The sequence below is a fragment of the Epinephelus fuscoguttatus genome, linkage group LG20, assembly GCF_011397635.1.
Source record: "Epinephelus fuscoguttatus linkage group LG20, E.fuscoguttatus.final_Chr_v1".
NCBI classification, from domain to species: Eukaryota; Metazoa; Chordata; class Actinopteri; order Perciformes; family Serranidae; genus Epinephelus; species Epinephelus fuscoguttatus.
In genome coordinates this window covers 22664029-22677932 of record NC_064771.1, presented here as the reverse complement: position 1 = coordinate 22677932, position 13904 = coordinate 22664029, and the positions used below count along the sequence as shown (strand labels likewise).

Sequence of the window (13904 nt, the reverse complement as noted above, 5' to 3'; positions counted from 1 at the left end):
CAGGCTGCTGACACATGAGCACCATGTTGGGCTCTGACCCTATAAATCTCCACCTGGACAACTATGACCATAAATACATAGATCTAATAATCAATCAAACAGTTTGGGTTGTTTCAGTGAAAATGTAACAGGGGCCAATAAACATACTCCGCCAACATCATGGTGATGATAAGCCTACCCCCTTTCTCCTTTTTCTCCATTCTTATTTCCTCCCTCTCTTGTCCTGCCCCATCTTCTGGCCCCTCTGCGCAATCTGTGCCTCTGCCACCTTTGGCACCAGCCCGCCCACCGGCACCTGTGCCAAGCCTGGCAACCCAAACCAAGACGCTCTGCTTGGCTCAGTTCAATTGACTCGTTTAGGCAATTGCACCCTGACTCTGATCTTTATGGCGGGTCCCTTATTTATCCCAGGCCTTTGTGTGAAGGCAGTTCTCTGAAAACTCTGCTTATGATATTTCTATAGGGATCTAATTGTTCCTATTGGGGTGATTATTATAATTGTATCATTAAAATATTCAATACATTTCCCCACAGGGCTCATGCGGATTATTTGTAGCATTTCCTTATCCAGCAAAATCATTAATAATCCTCCAACAATCCAATATTATTTAATGATATCAGTGTAAAATTGGTCGTAATAGGATTGCTATAATTATTTCTCGTAAGGGGATTGTTTTCCTAAACCTCCTATATGAGATTAACCCCGTTTTCTCCCAAAGATGGAGGCTAACAGAAGCTGTTTGAATCCAGTGCGTTTTTTTTGTGCCATTCACTCCTTATTCCATTTTCTCTTTCAGCTCAGTGACAGATGGCGAGTCCCTCTCCCCCAGGGGAAGCCAGTCTCTGTGAATGCGGCCGCATGTCAATCACCGGCTCTCATGTGATGGCTCTTGCCAATGACGTGCCAGCCATATGGGCCTGGCATCAGAGCTGGTATGTAACCCACCCAGTCCTGCCTCTGAGGTGCCACACGGATCCCTCCACGCGTTTGGGCTGGGGATAGCAGCAGCAGCAGCAGCAGCAGTGAGCAGCAGTGAGCAGTGAGCAGCAGCATCAGCAGCAGACAGAGAGACGGCAAGGAGAGAGGAGAGAGAGGTGTGAGAGCTGAACACAGCGCGTCGCCTGCACAAGCATCCGTGCAGGGCGTGTGGATGTGATGCCCACCCGGAGAGAGATGGTGTAAACAAACCCGCTTTGCCCCGTCACTGAGCTCCACCACGGAGGTAGGTTGCACATTTCTGAGCAGATATGAAGCCATCAGATATGGATAAAGATTTGTCTTTGTGTGTTAATGCATTGTGAGTGAGGAATTACAGTGGGAGAGTATTTATCCAAATATTTTCGCGTCTTTTTTTACGCATGCGACGTGATCAGGCAGCTTTTAATCTCTTCCTCGGGCTCTTATCTCTGCTATTATCGAAGATTTTGCTCTAACTAGGTTTAATTTGATAGATTTTGTTTAAATAAATGTGCAAATTCACATTTATCCTAAAGCAATAAGCAACTTAGGCACCTTTGCTTTCATAATTTGCGTTATATTACGTTAGAAAGTGCGCACTGGAGAGTGTATTCTAATATATTTCATTAAAAAATCGTAGAATAGAAACCCTAACGCTGTGTGTGTGTGTGTGTGTGTGTGTGTGTGTGTGTGTGTGTGTTCGTTCCCGCACGACGCGCGTCAGAGCACTGTGGGGGTAGAATTCTCTATAGAGATGCACAGGCTAATTGACAAGGTATTGGTTGGCATTAATTACATTGTGCTTACAAGATTAGGAAAAAAATAACGTCCTTCGGCTCCACGCGCACAGCTGAGCTCAGAGTCCGTGAAGATTTGGGGATGTTGCAGCTTTTTATTAAATCATGCTTTAATAAATAACTTGTCTGTTTAGGCTGAATTATTGGTCAGTGTGAAACCATGGAAAATGTCTCCATAAAGTAAGAATTCAAACGGATTATGATGATCAGATATGACATTTAAAACAGCTTTGATTAATATGGAACTCGCTTTTTGAATTACAGAAAAGAAAAGCGTCTGTGAAATAAAAAAGACAGTCTAGATTATTGTCTAAATCTCATTACATCGCTTTTCTTCCAGGCATGACGGACTAAAATTAACCAAAAAAAATGTCAGATACTGTTTTTTTATGTGGCCTCCTGTGCTGCCTCATGACCCTGCATAGTCTCAGCTCTTGAAGGCGCATTTAAATATCATTATTATAATTTAACTTTATGGAAAATCTCCGAATATTTACGCAGAATTGTGCGTATTTTTCAATCTCAGAAATCTTCTCATGTTGGTCTCTTTTTGGACCGGATTGTATAAAAACCTGTTAATTCACAGACATGACATTTTTGGGGACCCTGCGGTCCGGTGTGGCCCCTACTGTGCTGGAATTCCTCCAGGTTGGTAATTTATAGGATGGAGGAGGGACCCGCACCCTTAATGCGTCCCTGGGGTGCTGCTGGAGCAGGCCAGCACCGCTCCCTGTGCCGGGCTGCTGGAGGGCACAGACCGAGGCATGTGTGGAGGCCGAGGGGGCGGCCCGCACTGTTGCTTTGTGCCACTAAAATCATAGGATTATATATATAAAAAATAAAGTGTATTCATTAATTTGTGGGATATTGCTTAACAAAATAAAATCAGACAGATGATTGGTGTTTCAAGGCCCAGTTTTCCCAGCTAAGCCTCACAGGCTGTTAACTGGATTCATGTCAGAATAAACATGCAAACTGCATTTATAAAGCACACACCGTTTCATTTGTGTATGAAATATTCACGGAGTATTAATGGCAGTGTATTTAGCCCTGGGTGAGGGACGTATGCAGCCTACGGGCTTGTAGGGGCTCACTGAATCTGTGACAGCTCTGACAAGGTGCAAAGAGTCCAGGTAAAGTGTCCACTGTGTCTCCTGCAGGTTGTTTGCCACGATGTTGAGCCGCCTGTTCAGTGAGGTCCTGCCGGACGTCCAGAGGCTCGCGGCTGACTGGGTGGAGGACAACGAGAACGACGACTGCAAGGACAAGGCCGAAGAGCACGAGCCCTGTCACCTCGGGGACGACGACCTGGACGAGCCGCTGGAAGGCAGCAGCCGAGCTGAGTCCGAGATGGCCGGCGACGACGATGAGGATGATGAGGCCGAGGAGGAGGAGGGCGACGACGAGAACAGCGGAGACAAACCCAAGAAGCGCGGCCCAAAGAAGCGCAAGATGACGGCGGCGCGCGTGGAGCGCTCCAAGGTGCGTCGGATGAAGGCGAACGCGCGGGAGCGCACGCGCATGCACGACTTGAATTCCGCGCTGGACAATCTGCGCAAAGTCGTGCCGTGCTACTCCAAAACCCAAAAACTCTCCAAGATAGAGACGCTGAGGCTGGCCAAGAATTACATACTGGCCCTTGGGGAGATTTTACGCAACGGGAAGCGGCCAGATGTGGTGACCTACGTGCAGATGTTGTGTAAAGGCCTGTCCCAGCCCACTACCAACCTGGTGGCAGGCTGCCTGCAGCTCAACACCAGGAACTTCCTGACTGAACCGTGCTCAGATGGAGCCCGCTTCCACATGCCCAGCTCTCCTTTCTCCGTCCATCCCTACTCCTACCGGTGTTCCCGCATCTCCAGCCCGCACTACCAGCCCGGCAGCGGGGCGCTTAACTTGCGGGGCCACTCCTACGGTTCTGGGTACGAAGCCGTGTACCAGCCGGGCGGGACGTCCCCTGACTATAGCAGCCCGGACTACGAGGCCGCGCACAGCCCGCCTGTCTGCCTGAACGGCGGACTGTCCGGGAGACAGCAGGAGTCCTCAGAGACAGACAGGAACTATCATTACTCTATGCATTACTCCGGACTGACCACGTCTCGGCCCGGCCACAGCATACCCTTTGGGCCCTCGGGAGCGCGCAGTGGCGGTGCGCACTCGGAAAACATTCCACCTTTCCACGACGTGCACTTGCACCACGACAGGGCGCCTCCATACGAGGACCTCAATGCTTTTTTCCACAACTGAGCCCTTACAATCAGTGACCCTTTAAAGACAATCCTATGACGTGTAATATTGTTTGGGAACCAAGAGAAGCTTCTGGAAGGATGCGGCAGAAAGAGTCCTCTGATTACCTTCTGTATTCTACTGATGTCATCCCTATACTGTTGTACATCCTATCGAAGTGTGTCCAGTAATATCCTGTATGCAGAATGAGTGCAATTGACATAAAAGATGTATAGGCCTAAACATGTTATGACACAAACAACAGAAATAAAAAAAAATGTTTTATAACTGTCTGACATGATCCAACAGCTCTTCTTCTCAGCATCAGGGGGTGTGTGGATGTGGAGGCCTGCAGCCGTGGCTCTGGCGTCTTCAATAAATAAACTTAGATTAAATAATATATACATATAAAAATAAAACCTGGGTTTGAAAAACGCGTCCACACAAATTTTAAAAACGTGACTGAAATAATGTGATTTGGATTTTTTTTAAAGGCATGTCAAAATAATCTTAAGATTTTCCTTTTAAAAAAAAAACAACATTTAATCGTTTTCAAAGGGTTTAGCTTTTAAGGTTGTGCAGGCTTTAGTATTAATATGACATAAATGTATATAAAAGTGATTTTGCTGAGCTTGGTTTTCTGATAAAGATATTTAAATTAAATCTAAAATGTACCACATAACATAAATGTGAAATCCTGACCTTAATTCTAGCACTGCACATTAAACATTTATAGGCTTAAACTATATAAAATTAAAAGGTCACAGTCATGGATGCCAGGTGGAGGCACAATACACACAATATTATATCATTTTAAATATATATATTTGGGTGTAAATTAGCCTTTGGTATTTAAAATCTCTGAATAATAGGACAAATAAACACTGGTGGACAAAAATATAACAGTGTAGGCCTGCTGTGTCATCCAAAAACTGGAGTTATTAATTAAATAAATCAAGGAAACACTTGATATTGATACAGAAATCAATTAAATATGTTAAAGAAATTGACATACCTGGCAAAAAGGACACAAAAAAATGAAATCAAAGCCTGTGATGAAAAAAACAGTGTATTTTTAGATGACGTTTTGTTTGCATCTCACTGAGGTGGACTTTATCATAACAAATGTGCAAAATATTTCTTTCCTCTGGCATCACTTTGGCGTGAAAGTACTGAAATAGTGAGATTTAGATGCAGATTATTCAACTGTTGGTCATGCACAGCAACGTGGGAATACATACACATGCTTTTTAATAAAGAACAAACTATGGTCATGTTAAGTATATTTGTAGATCTGTTTGTGAGTGAGCTGCTACAAAGGAAGTGAAATATTTTATGTTTAGTTTTCTAGTTTAACAGAATGTATCAGAGCCACTCACACACTCAAGAAAACAACTGAATGTAGCAGCTGACCAGCTCATCACATGATTTCAGACTCTTTAAATCCAGTTAAGACGTAGAAAGACATAAAAGCAATTAGACATTTTCCCAATTTGTTTCCTTTGACGCTCAGCTTTCAGTACATTCAGTAGAGTATTAGGTGTGTTACGGGAGCAAAGGGCCTCAGCCACCAACAATACACACTTGACACACACAGGACATTTGTGTAGCTGCTCTGCACAGTGAGAGTGGATGTGGGCCTGTCACAGCAGCATCAAACCAGGCACCTGTCAGACTTCCCAGGTGAGTGTAAATAATACAGTTATCTTGTCAATAAAATATTAGCAAATGAAGGATTGCTTTATAAATATTCTAGTTTCCTCCTGCTTAAATGTTTTAGTTTAAAAAAAGCTGTGTCTATATTTAATATTTTAGATACAAAAGAATCTATTTTAATTTCAATATTTGCCACTTTGAGTTTACACTGGTGAGGCCACATTACTGGTGATTTCTCAGATCACTAGTGGGAGCAGGCTCCATCTTTGGACCGCTGCCCTGGGTCCCATATGTTGCTGCGGACGTCCAGGGGAAATCAGCACCGGGCACCGCGGGGTGGAAACTGTCCCATCCAGCACTGACCCCGGCACAAAACAGGAACAGAGGAGATGTAAGCAGATTCTGCTGCTTCTGCCACACTGATACAAATATCTATTTATTACACCCGTAATATTTTCATTTATTTATTCTTTAAACATTTTTAATTTGACTTCATTGTTGCCTAAAAGGCCCATCTGACTCACCACATCAGTGGAAGTGTTGGGCAGGTGCAAAATCAGGTGAGTCAATGGCCCGTTGGTTTGAAATGAAGAAGCCCAGGGATGGCATCATGCACACACACACTCACACACACACACACACACACACACACACACACACACACACACACACACACACACACACACACACCTCACAGTCCAAATGGTTATCAGCAAAAATAAATAAACAGACAAATAAACAAATTTGAAAGCCTGGTGTAATAATTGGAGAGGCTGCGAGTGTAGTGTTCAAGGGCACGCAAGCAAAAAATATATATTCTATCAGCTCATATTTTTAACTGATCTCAAAAATAATAGGTTTGCTTTCTCTAACATCAACAGGATGTCCTTCAACTGTTTAATCTTGGAAGGGTAAATTAAATCAAAAGGTTTCAAGTGCAAAAATTGACATCTTGACTATGCTAATTTAATTTGAACAATAATTTAGAGGGAATTAATAATTTATTTACACCACCAGTTTTTAAAATGTGATTTTTTTCTAGTTATGGAGGCCACAGGTTGGTAAAATTAAAGTTTTGAAAATAAACTTAAGTTTGCATTTCTTTCCTCAGATGGTGGGCATGCATTTACTTAAAAAAATGACATCATCCATTTACCAAAAACAGCATGACTCATAAAAAGCAAACGAAAAATCCACTTGTATGAGTGGCTGGTGCAGATATTTGAATATTTAAACCTCTTGGTGCATTGTATAGATTAAAATGAGGTCCCTATATGATCTGTATCAATACAGCAGCTTCTCTTTTTTTCCCAGCATCCCCTCTGTTTCATGTTCAGTCCAGTATTTCCAGTGCTGTGTGAAGGGCAGGCCTCGGAGGACAAGGTGAGAGACACCTTTCTGATTTGACTTTCCGCTCTAAACCTCTCAGTTAGTTTTTTTTTTTTTTGTTTGTTTTTTTTTTTTGGTTGCTGGTGATGATGAGGGGCGGCGGCTGGCAGAGGATTTGATGGCGGCGCGCGGTGCCAAGTCGCTAAATGTCTGAGCACCAGTAAAGCCAGAGACCAGTAAAGCCCACCATCACCAACCTCCGGTGCCAGCTGCGCCACGTGGCAGCCAGGCGGCCCCTGCCAAAGTGGCCCTTGTGGGAGGGACCCAGTATTTCTTTCCTAATTCACTCAGCATCTGTTCATTATTCTCCGCCGTTAAAGGAGGCTGAGTGTCCACGCGCGGCCCCGGACAAAAAGAGGAGGATTTTTTTTTCTTTTTTTTTTTCTGGTCACGCACTTTTGCACGAGACTGCAGAGAAACTAATGGCATACTTCCGCGTGTTAAACTCACCTGTGGGTCCAGACTCAGCTAGAGAATCCAATTTAACCCAATTAATTATGCGTAAAAGTCACTATTGCTTTTAATATTGTTATTATTACATGAATAAAAAACGCAAAAACATGCATTAAAGTGAATTAACACTGCGTGAATCTCTGGCTTAACGAATTATTTTATTAATTTCTTACACACCTCCCAAGTGGGCGCACAGCATCATAATATAACACTTATTCTAAATATCTATGGCAAATTGGGTTTAACTGATGTAACCAAAGCCCATAAAATCAATTAATTGGGATCCCATTCAAGCGTAATTGTCCGAGTGAGTGTTTATAAAATACCGTGCAATTACTGTAATTAAATAATCTCCGTTCAACTGCTTTAAAAAGCATCAACTGATCCGCTGAAATCGCAGCAGCAACACTGGAAACACACGACACACACAGTAGGCCCAGGCCTCAGTGCACACAAATCTCCATCTGGAGAGTTTGACTCCCATTTATCAGATTAGGTTAACATTTATCGGATTAATTATTTTGGGATTAATCTGGAGAAGAAAAAAAAATATTTCACGGGACTAATCAGAGTCATAATTATAACACAGAGGGGGAGGAAGGAACCGGAAATAAAGCAGAATGAAAACAGCAATTTGGATATTAGAGGATGATGACACAGTCCTAGCAGGGTGTGTGTGTGGGTGTGTGTGGGTGTGTGCAGGCAAGGGTTGTAGGTTTCATTTCAACATTAGATTTGAAGTAAAATTTTGAGCATGCAACACTTTATTTTCTGCATTCTGCTGAATTTTTATCCAATTTATAGATTAGATATCTTTAATTCTGTCAAAATAAAAGCCCTCTACTACTTTAATACTTTTATTTGATGACACACATGTGCCCATTTTCAACACTGAAGTGTGTGTGTGTTCCCTGCACCCTCCCTTAAATCAGCACTTATGTGTGTGTGTGTGACAGGAGAAACCTCCATGATGTATATGCAACATGTTTTAGGTGTCACACACTCCCCTGTTTCCCCCCACACACACCAGTTGAAGAGAGGTCAGTAAAAACAAAAACCACCACTTAGACGAGCTTGTCTGGGGTGCACGGGAGGCTAAATCTGGGAGTCACCTCCACGGCAATGGACATCGGGTGCCACTGCATCATGCTCACCCACCCTCCCGCCATCGCTGCCACCCTGCCAGCCTGAGCGCCACGCCCCGGCTCTGTGAGGAGAGATGGAGCTGGCATAGGGCGAAATTCCACTGCATCTGTGGAACAATGGTAGTGTGTGTGTGTGTGTGTGTGTGTGTGTGTGTGTGTGTGTACTCCCTCAATGCCTGTCCCTTCTTGTGGCTCTTTGTGTGTTACAAGGGGATAAAAAAACATGCAGAAGGTGTGAAAGTATCAGACCTCACTCTGGGTTTTTGCACGCACACACACACACACACACACACATGCTGAAACACACTGAAACCACTCACTTGCTGTCGAGTATAAAAGCACACATGAGCCCATGAGTGAGGATTTGTCATGTTTGATGTGTGTGTTTGCCCCAAGTGTGTGTGTGCAGTGTACAGTCTGTGTTGTGCATGGTAGGGTATAGAGGTTGTTGTCACTCTGCACAGATGGTGGGAGTGTTTTTTATTTATTTATTTTTTTGGGGAGGTGGGGGGGGGGAGTGTGAGGAAACGAGGAGGGGAGGGAGGTGGAGGAAAAGGGAAAGGAGAGGCGAGGCGAGGAGGAGGGTTGCATCTCTGATGCTGCCATGCCACGGTCACGCGGGCAGCAGTAATTGGCCTCCATATTGAGGGGTTTTGCGGTGCTGCGGGGTGGGCAAACTCCCAGCTGGACCTGTCAGATGGTATTCAATCCAGCTCATTGCCCTCGCTCCTCTGCTCCTTTCTCCTCTCTTTCCCTCTGTCTCCTCTCCTTCTCTGGCATGTTCGCTTCTTTTTGTTCCCCTGCAACCCCCCCTTCATCCTTACACTCTCTGCTTCATCCCACACAGAAACTTACTCCCTCTTTCTTCCATCACACACACCCATCACTTATCTCTCTTCTCACACAGCACTTCTTCTTCTTCTAGTTTTTTTTTTTTTACAATCCCAGCATATCACTTTTTTTCCTCACCTTTCTCTTCTCTTTACTTTCTTCTCTCCAGTTTTTCTCACTCATGGCACATGGTCACTTTCTATCTAACACGTTCAACTTCTTAAAGTACATCACACCCTCGCCTGGCTCCGCCATCGCCGGTCACCCACATGCACACACATACACACACATACACACACTCTGTCTTCACATAAACACACCCCGGAGACACACAGAACATTCCCACCCCTGCAATTGTGTGTGTGTGTGTGTGTGTGTGTGTGTGTGTGTGTGTGTGTCTGCCATCTTAGAGTAAGTTTGACTGAAGTCACACTGCGGTCCAAGAACTGTTGTATAGCATAGTGTGGTAGAGACGTCTCGCCAGATGTGGATGCAGGTCAAGTTAGAGGTCAGGAGAAAGAGCTGGATGGCTCGCCAATTTTTTTTGCGTGTAAATATTTCTAACATGCTATAACTGGCATATATGTTCATGTATGTCTCTGTGACGCTGCCATCACGCTTCTCTCTGATGTAACAGTGCGAAACGGTCGCCATATACTGTATTAGTCATGTACAGTCGATTCCCAGGCTCGCTGCCAAGTGTGGTGTTATCGGGACATATGGATGATAGTACGGACGGGCTGATTCTCAAAGGTGAAGCGCAGAGATGGCAGCTGTAAGGTTAGAGAGGTGATTTGGTCACCGTGGGTTTAAATCTCCTCCCAGCTGAGAAAATGTGGGAAAGTGAAAGAGGAACATTTTCTCTGAATCCTTTAAAAGCATCAAAGTGCCCCAAAGTGTCTAGATTTGACCTCAGCTGCTCCTGCATTGAACACAGTGATGTCCAAGATATAAGACAGAACTTTATTTATCCTGAGGGAAATTGTAAGGTGCAAAAAATACAGCTAGCTAATGGTCCAGTGAATCTAACTTGCAGAAAATGCTATGGTTTCTATTGGTCCTAATACCCTCCTGTGTCATATATTAAAAGTATACCTTCGTGGATTCGGTGGAACTTTCTTATTTCAAGGTCAAAAGCAAATCAACATTTTACAGTGACATGGTCTGAGTGAAATGATGTTAATATTGGAGGGTCTGTGTATACCTATCTAACATATTTGGTGTCTTTTCCAAATTTTTTGGGGTCAGTCTTTTCAATAAAACACATTCAAAGAGGATAATCTGATGTATTGTACCTGTATTTGAAGCACTACTACCCAACAACCATTTTTGTTTGGCCAAATTTTCCACTGACAGTTCGTGCCACACTGCTCCTATGGGTGTATCTGCATCTAAAGTGGGTATAAATTATTCTGTATGTCTTTCATATCTATTACGTCATCATTCATTGTAAGTTTCAGAGTGATGTGGGGGACTGTTGTGCAGAAGGGGTGAAGGGTCTGGTGGACGTGGAGATACAGAGTGTGTGTGAGCTGACTGGTTCTATCAGCAACTATCCTATTAGCATCTTTACTCTTATTGTCATCATCTTATTTTTTTTAATTTTTTTAATTTAAATTTTTGGAAATTGCAAAAGCAATATGGAACGCTGTGTGTCATGGTGATGTACCAGAAAAAGATGTCCTGCACATCTTAGATGGGATGTAACAGGAAACACATATTTGTTACGGTCCAAAACATTATGGGAAATCAGTGGTGACTGTGTTTTACGGGTCCAGTCTGTGGTCCCAGGTCAGAACTTTAACTCTTGGTACCACCCAAGTGGCAAATTCTACTTAAGTATTATGAAAAACTCTTCATCTCTAGGTGATATCTCAACATAATAACCCTTCCCAATTGGCAGCTTAGTCAAAGATATCACCCTTCAATGGCACCAACAGTCAGACCAAAGAATGACAAAGCTGAGGCATGTTCCAGGTTTGGTCTCATTTAAGGTCTCAGTCTGAGTGCTGAGTACAAACTTGTATGTGCAGAAAACTGAATGATAATATGCTTTATAACCTAATTTCACTGACGTCTCTGACTTTGTTTGGATTCAAAAAAGGTCATTTTGGGGTATGCGTACCCCCTAAGGTCATATCTGATGGTTGTCTGTGAAAGAACATCCTAGAAAACTAATGTTTAAACATACAGTAAATTAGATTAAAATGTCATGTTCAGAAGAAGAGATATGCACCTCTTTGTGTGATGCTGTGACATAATGGCATATGCAATAAGCCATATATAATGGTATACCTTTAATATGTTATTTGGGTGTCACAAGAGATCACAAAAAGCCTTGAGTGATCACTATTGCAGTGTTCCCTGGGTCACTGGACTATTACAGACAGGTGCAAATAAGGTGCAATACAATATATACAATATATATAATGTCAAAAACAGGTAACCAGTGTGGATGATAAATAAAGAGAGGGTGCTTATTAGTATTTTTTACAGTGTAAAAACTGAGTTAGTTGGTGTGAGAGGCTTCATGTGTCAGTTGTATGGTTATATGTAGCAGCAGAGCTCACCAAGATTAGTCCAGACTGACGTGAAGCACTTGGAGACAAACCCCAAACAATAATTTCAAATTTAATATCCACAATTTACAGTGAGACTAACAAAATTATTACTGGATGTTAGGCCTGGGCCATATGTTGAAAATAGAACATCACAATATTTTGACCACAAACCTCAAAATTGCTATCACAACCATATTGTAAGGTTGGTGCTTTCACAAAATATTTACACAATGAGTTTTTTGATAATTATGGTAATAAATAATGTGGATATAATGACTAAGTGGGTAAAAGCAAATAAAAGATTAGCTAGAACTTGAAAGATTTGCTCCCACTGTCGTCCCTGGGCCAACGAGTTGAAATCATTATCTTATTTGAACAACTTTAAAACATTTATTTTCCAGAACAGGTTAATCTGTGATATGCAGGAGATTATTAGAGAGATGTTTCGCATGTTTAGAGAAAAACAATTTGTTGATATTTGGTATAAACCAAAACTACAAACTTATTGTCTCATTAGAAACAGCTACAGTGTGTAACCTTACATGAAGTATAATCTAAACAAAAGACAAAGATCCCTGTGTGCACAGTGGCACTCAGGAATGTTACCATCAGCTTTAGAGACTGGAAGGTTTAACACCACCACAGAGAAAGACAGAGTATGAGGTTCACTTCTTGTTTTACTGTCCTGTATATGAAAACATAAGGGATGTACTTCTCAGTAAAATGACCTCTTTCTATGTTGAACTGTTTTGGCTGGATGATCGTGAAAAAATTGAGTTTAGTTTCAGGAGGGGAAGTTGTAATATTGCCTCAAATGACCAAAAAGGCTTTCAATAATTTACACCATATATGACTTTTCTTTAAATTATCTCCACTGATTATGATGAAAGTCATGATCAGTCTGCTGCTGTTAGCTGTAAACAAATAGTTACTTTTTCACACGAAGGTAAAATGCCTTACACACACAGTAGAAGCACTGCGTTCACAGGTTTTGTGTCTTTATGCTCTGACTCCCAGATGAGTTTCCTCGCAGGAATTTGACGGAGGGGAGAAGTGGAGAGAAATGAAGACAGGATACAAGCTGTCTCTCAAGTCGTGTTTCTTCAACTCTAATATTCCTCTGTTTGCTCTCACTTTGTACGTGAACTCTTAAACGTTGTTACGTGTTTTCTGGGTTGAACATTTCCACGCAATGAGACATTATAGTTACTTAATTTAATTTTTTTTTCACTCAATGTAGTTAAAGTAGAACATTTCAATGTATGGAAATATTTAAGCCTGACTACAAAAACACATCATCAGCCCCTACAGGGATGTGAATATATACAGTGCACTGGGGTCCGTGGGGACAGTGGGCCCTTGCAAGTGATTCAGGAAATATGCCTGCGTTCAAAGAGGAGTGATAAAAAAGAATGTAAGTAAGTTAAAAATGATGCAGTTTGCAATATAACCTCAAAAACGCAACCCAATCTCCATCATGGTTTCCTTTATTTTATTTTTAGTTAATTTTACTTTTTAAAATTTAATTTAATTCTATTTTTTAATTTAATTTAATTTATTTTTATAAATAGTCCATAGCAATCTGTAACAAAATTATCTGCTTATTCATAAAAACTTTAAACTCACTATTCAATAATATTTTCTTTCTTCCTTTGAAATAGTGTCAGAAATACAACAAGGATTGCTAGGTAATGTGCATGTTGTTGTTTTCCAGTGTCGAGTCTTCATTTAATCATGTGATGAGACGATACGTGCATGATAGCGTGCACTAGGTCTGTCATAATAGCATACAGTGAGATACATTGCAACTACCCCTACGCCACTGCTCAGGCCTGTACTGTAAGTACAGTACGACAGGTATGTGCCAGGTGTGAATATTTAATTTAAA

At 42.1% G+C, this 13904-nt stretch overlaps 1 protein-coding gene across 1 annotated transcript; it reads left to right on the top strand.

The window, feature by feature from the left end:
- The first annotated feature begins 407 nt into the window (after window positions 1–407).
- On the top strand, window positions 408–4240 carry LOC125880421 (neurogenic differentiation factor 2-like). The gene is made up of 3 exons (XM_049562854.1): window positions 408–485; window positions 798–1223; window positions 2916–4240. Exon 3 carries the CDS (start codon window positions 2929–2931, stop codon window positions 4000–4002), a length of 1074 nt encoding a protein of 357 aa, XP_049418811.1. The 5' UTR covers window positions 408–485; window positions 798–1223; window positions 2916–2928; the 3' UTR covers window positions 4003–4240.
- Window positions 4241–13904: the final 9664 nt, after the last annotated feature.

Bases quoted from the DNA above. Each gene is read 5' to 3' on its own strand.
- LOC125880421 (XM_049562854.1), top strand. From the start codon at position 2,929: ATGTTGAGCCGCCTGTTCAGTGAGGTCCTGCCGGACGTCCAGAGGCTC.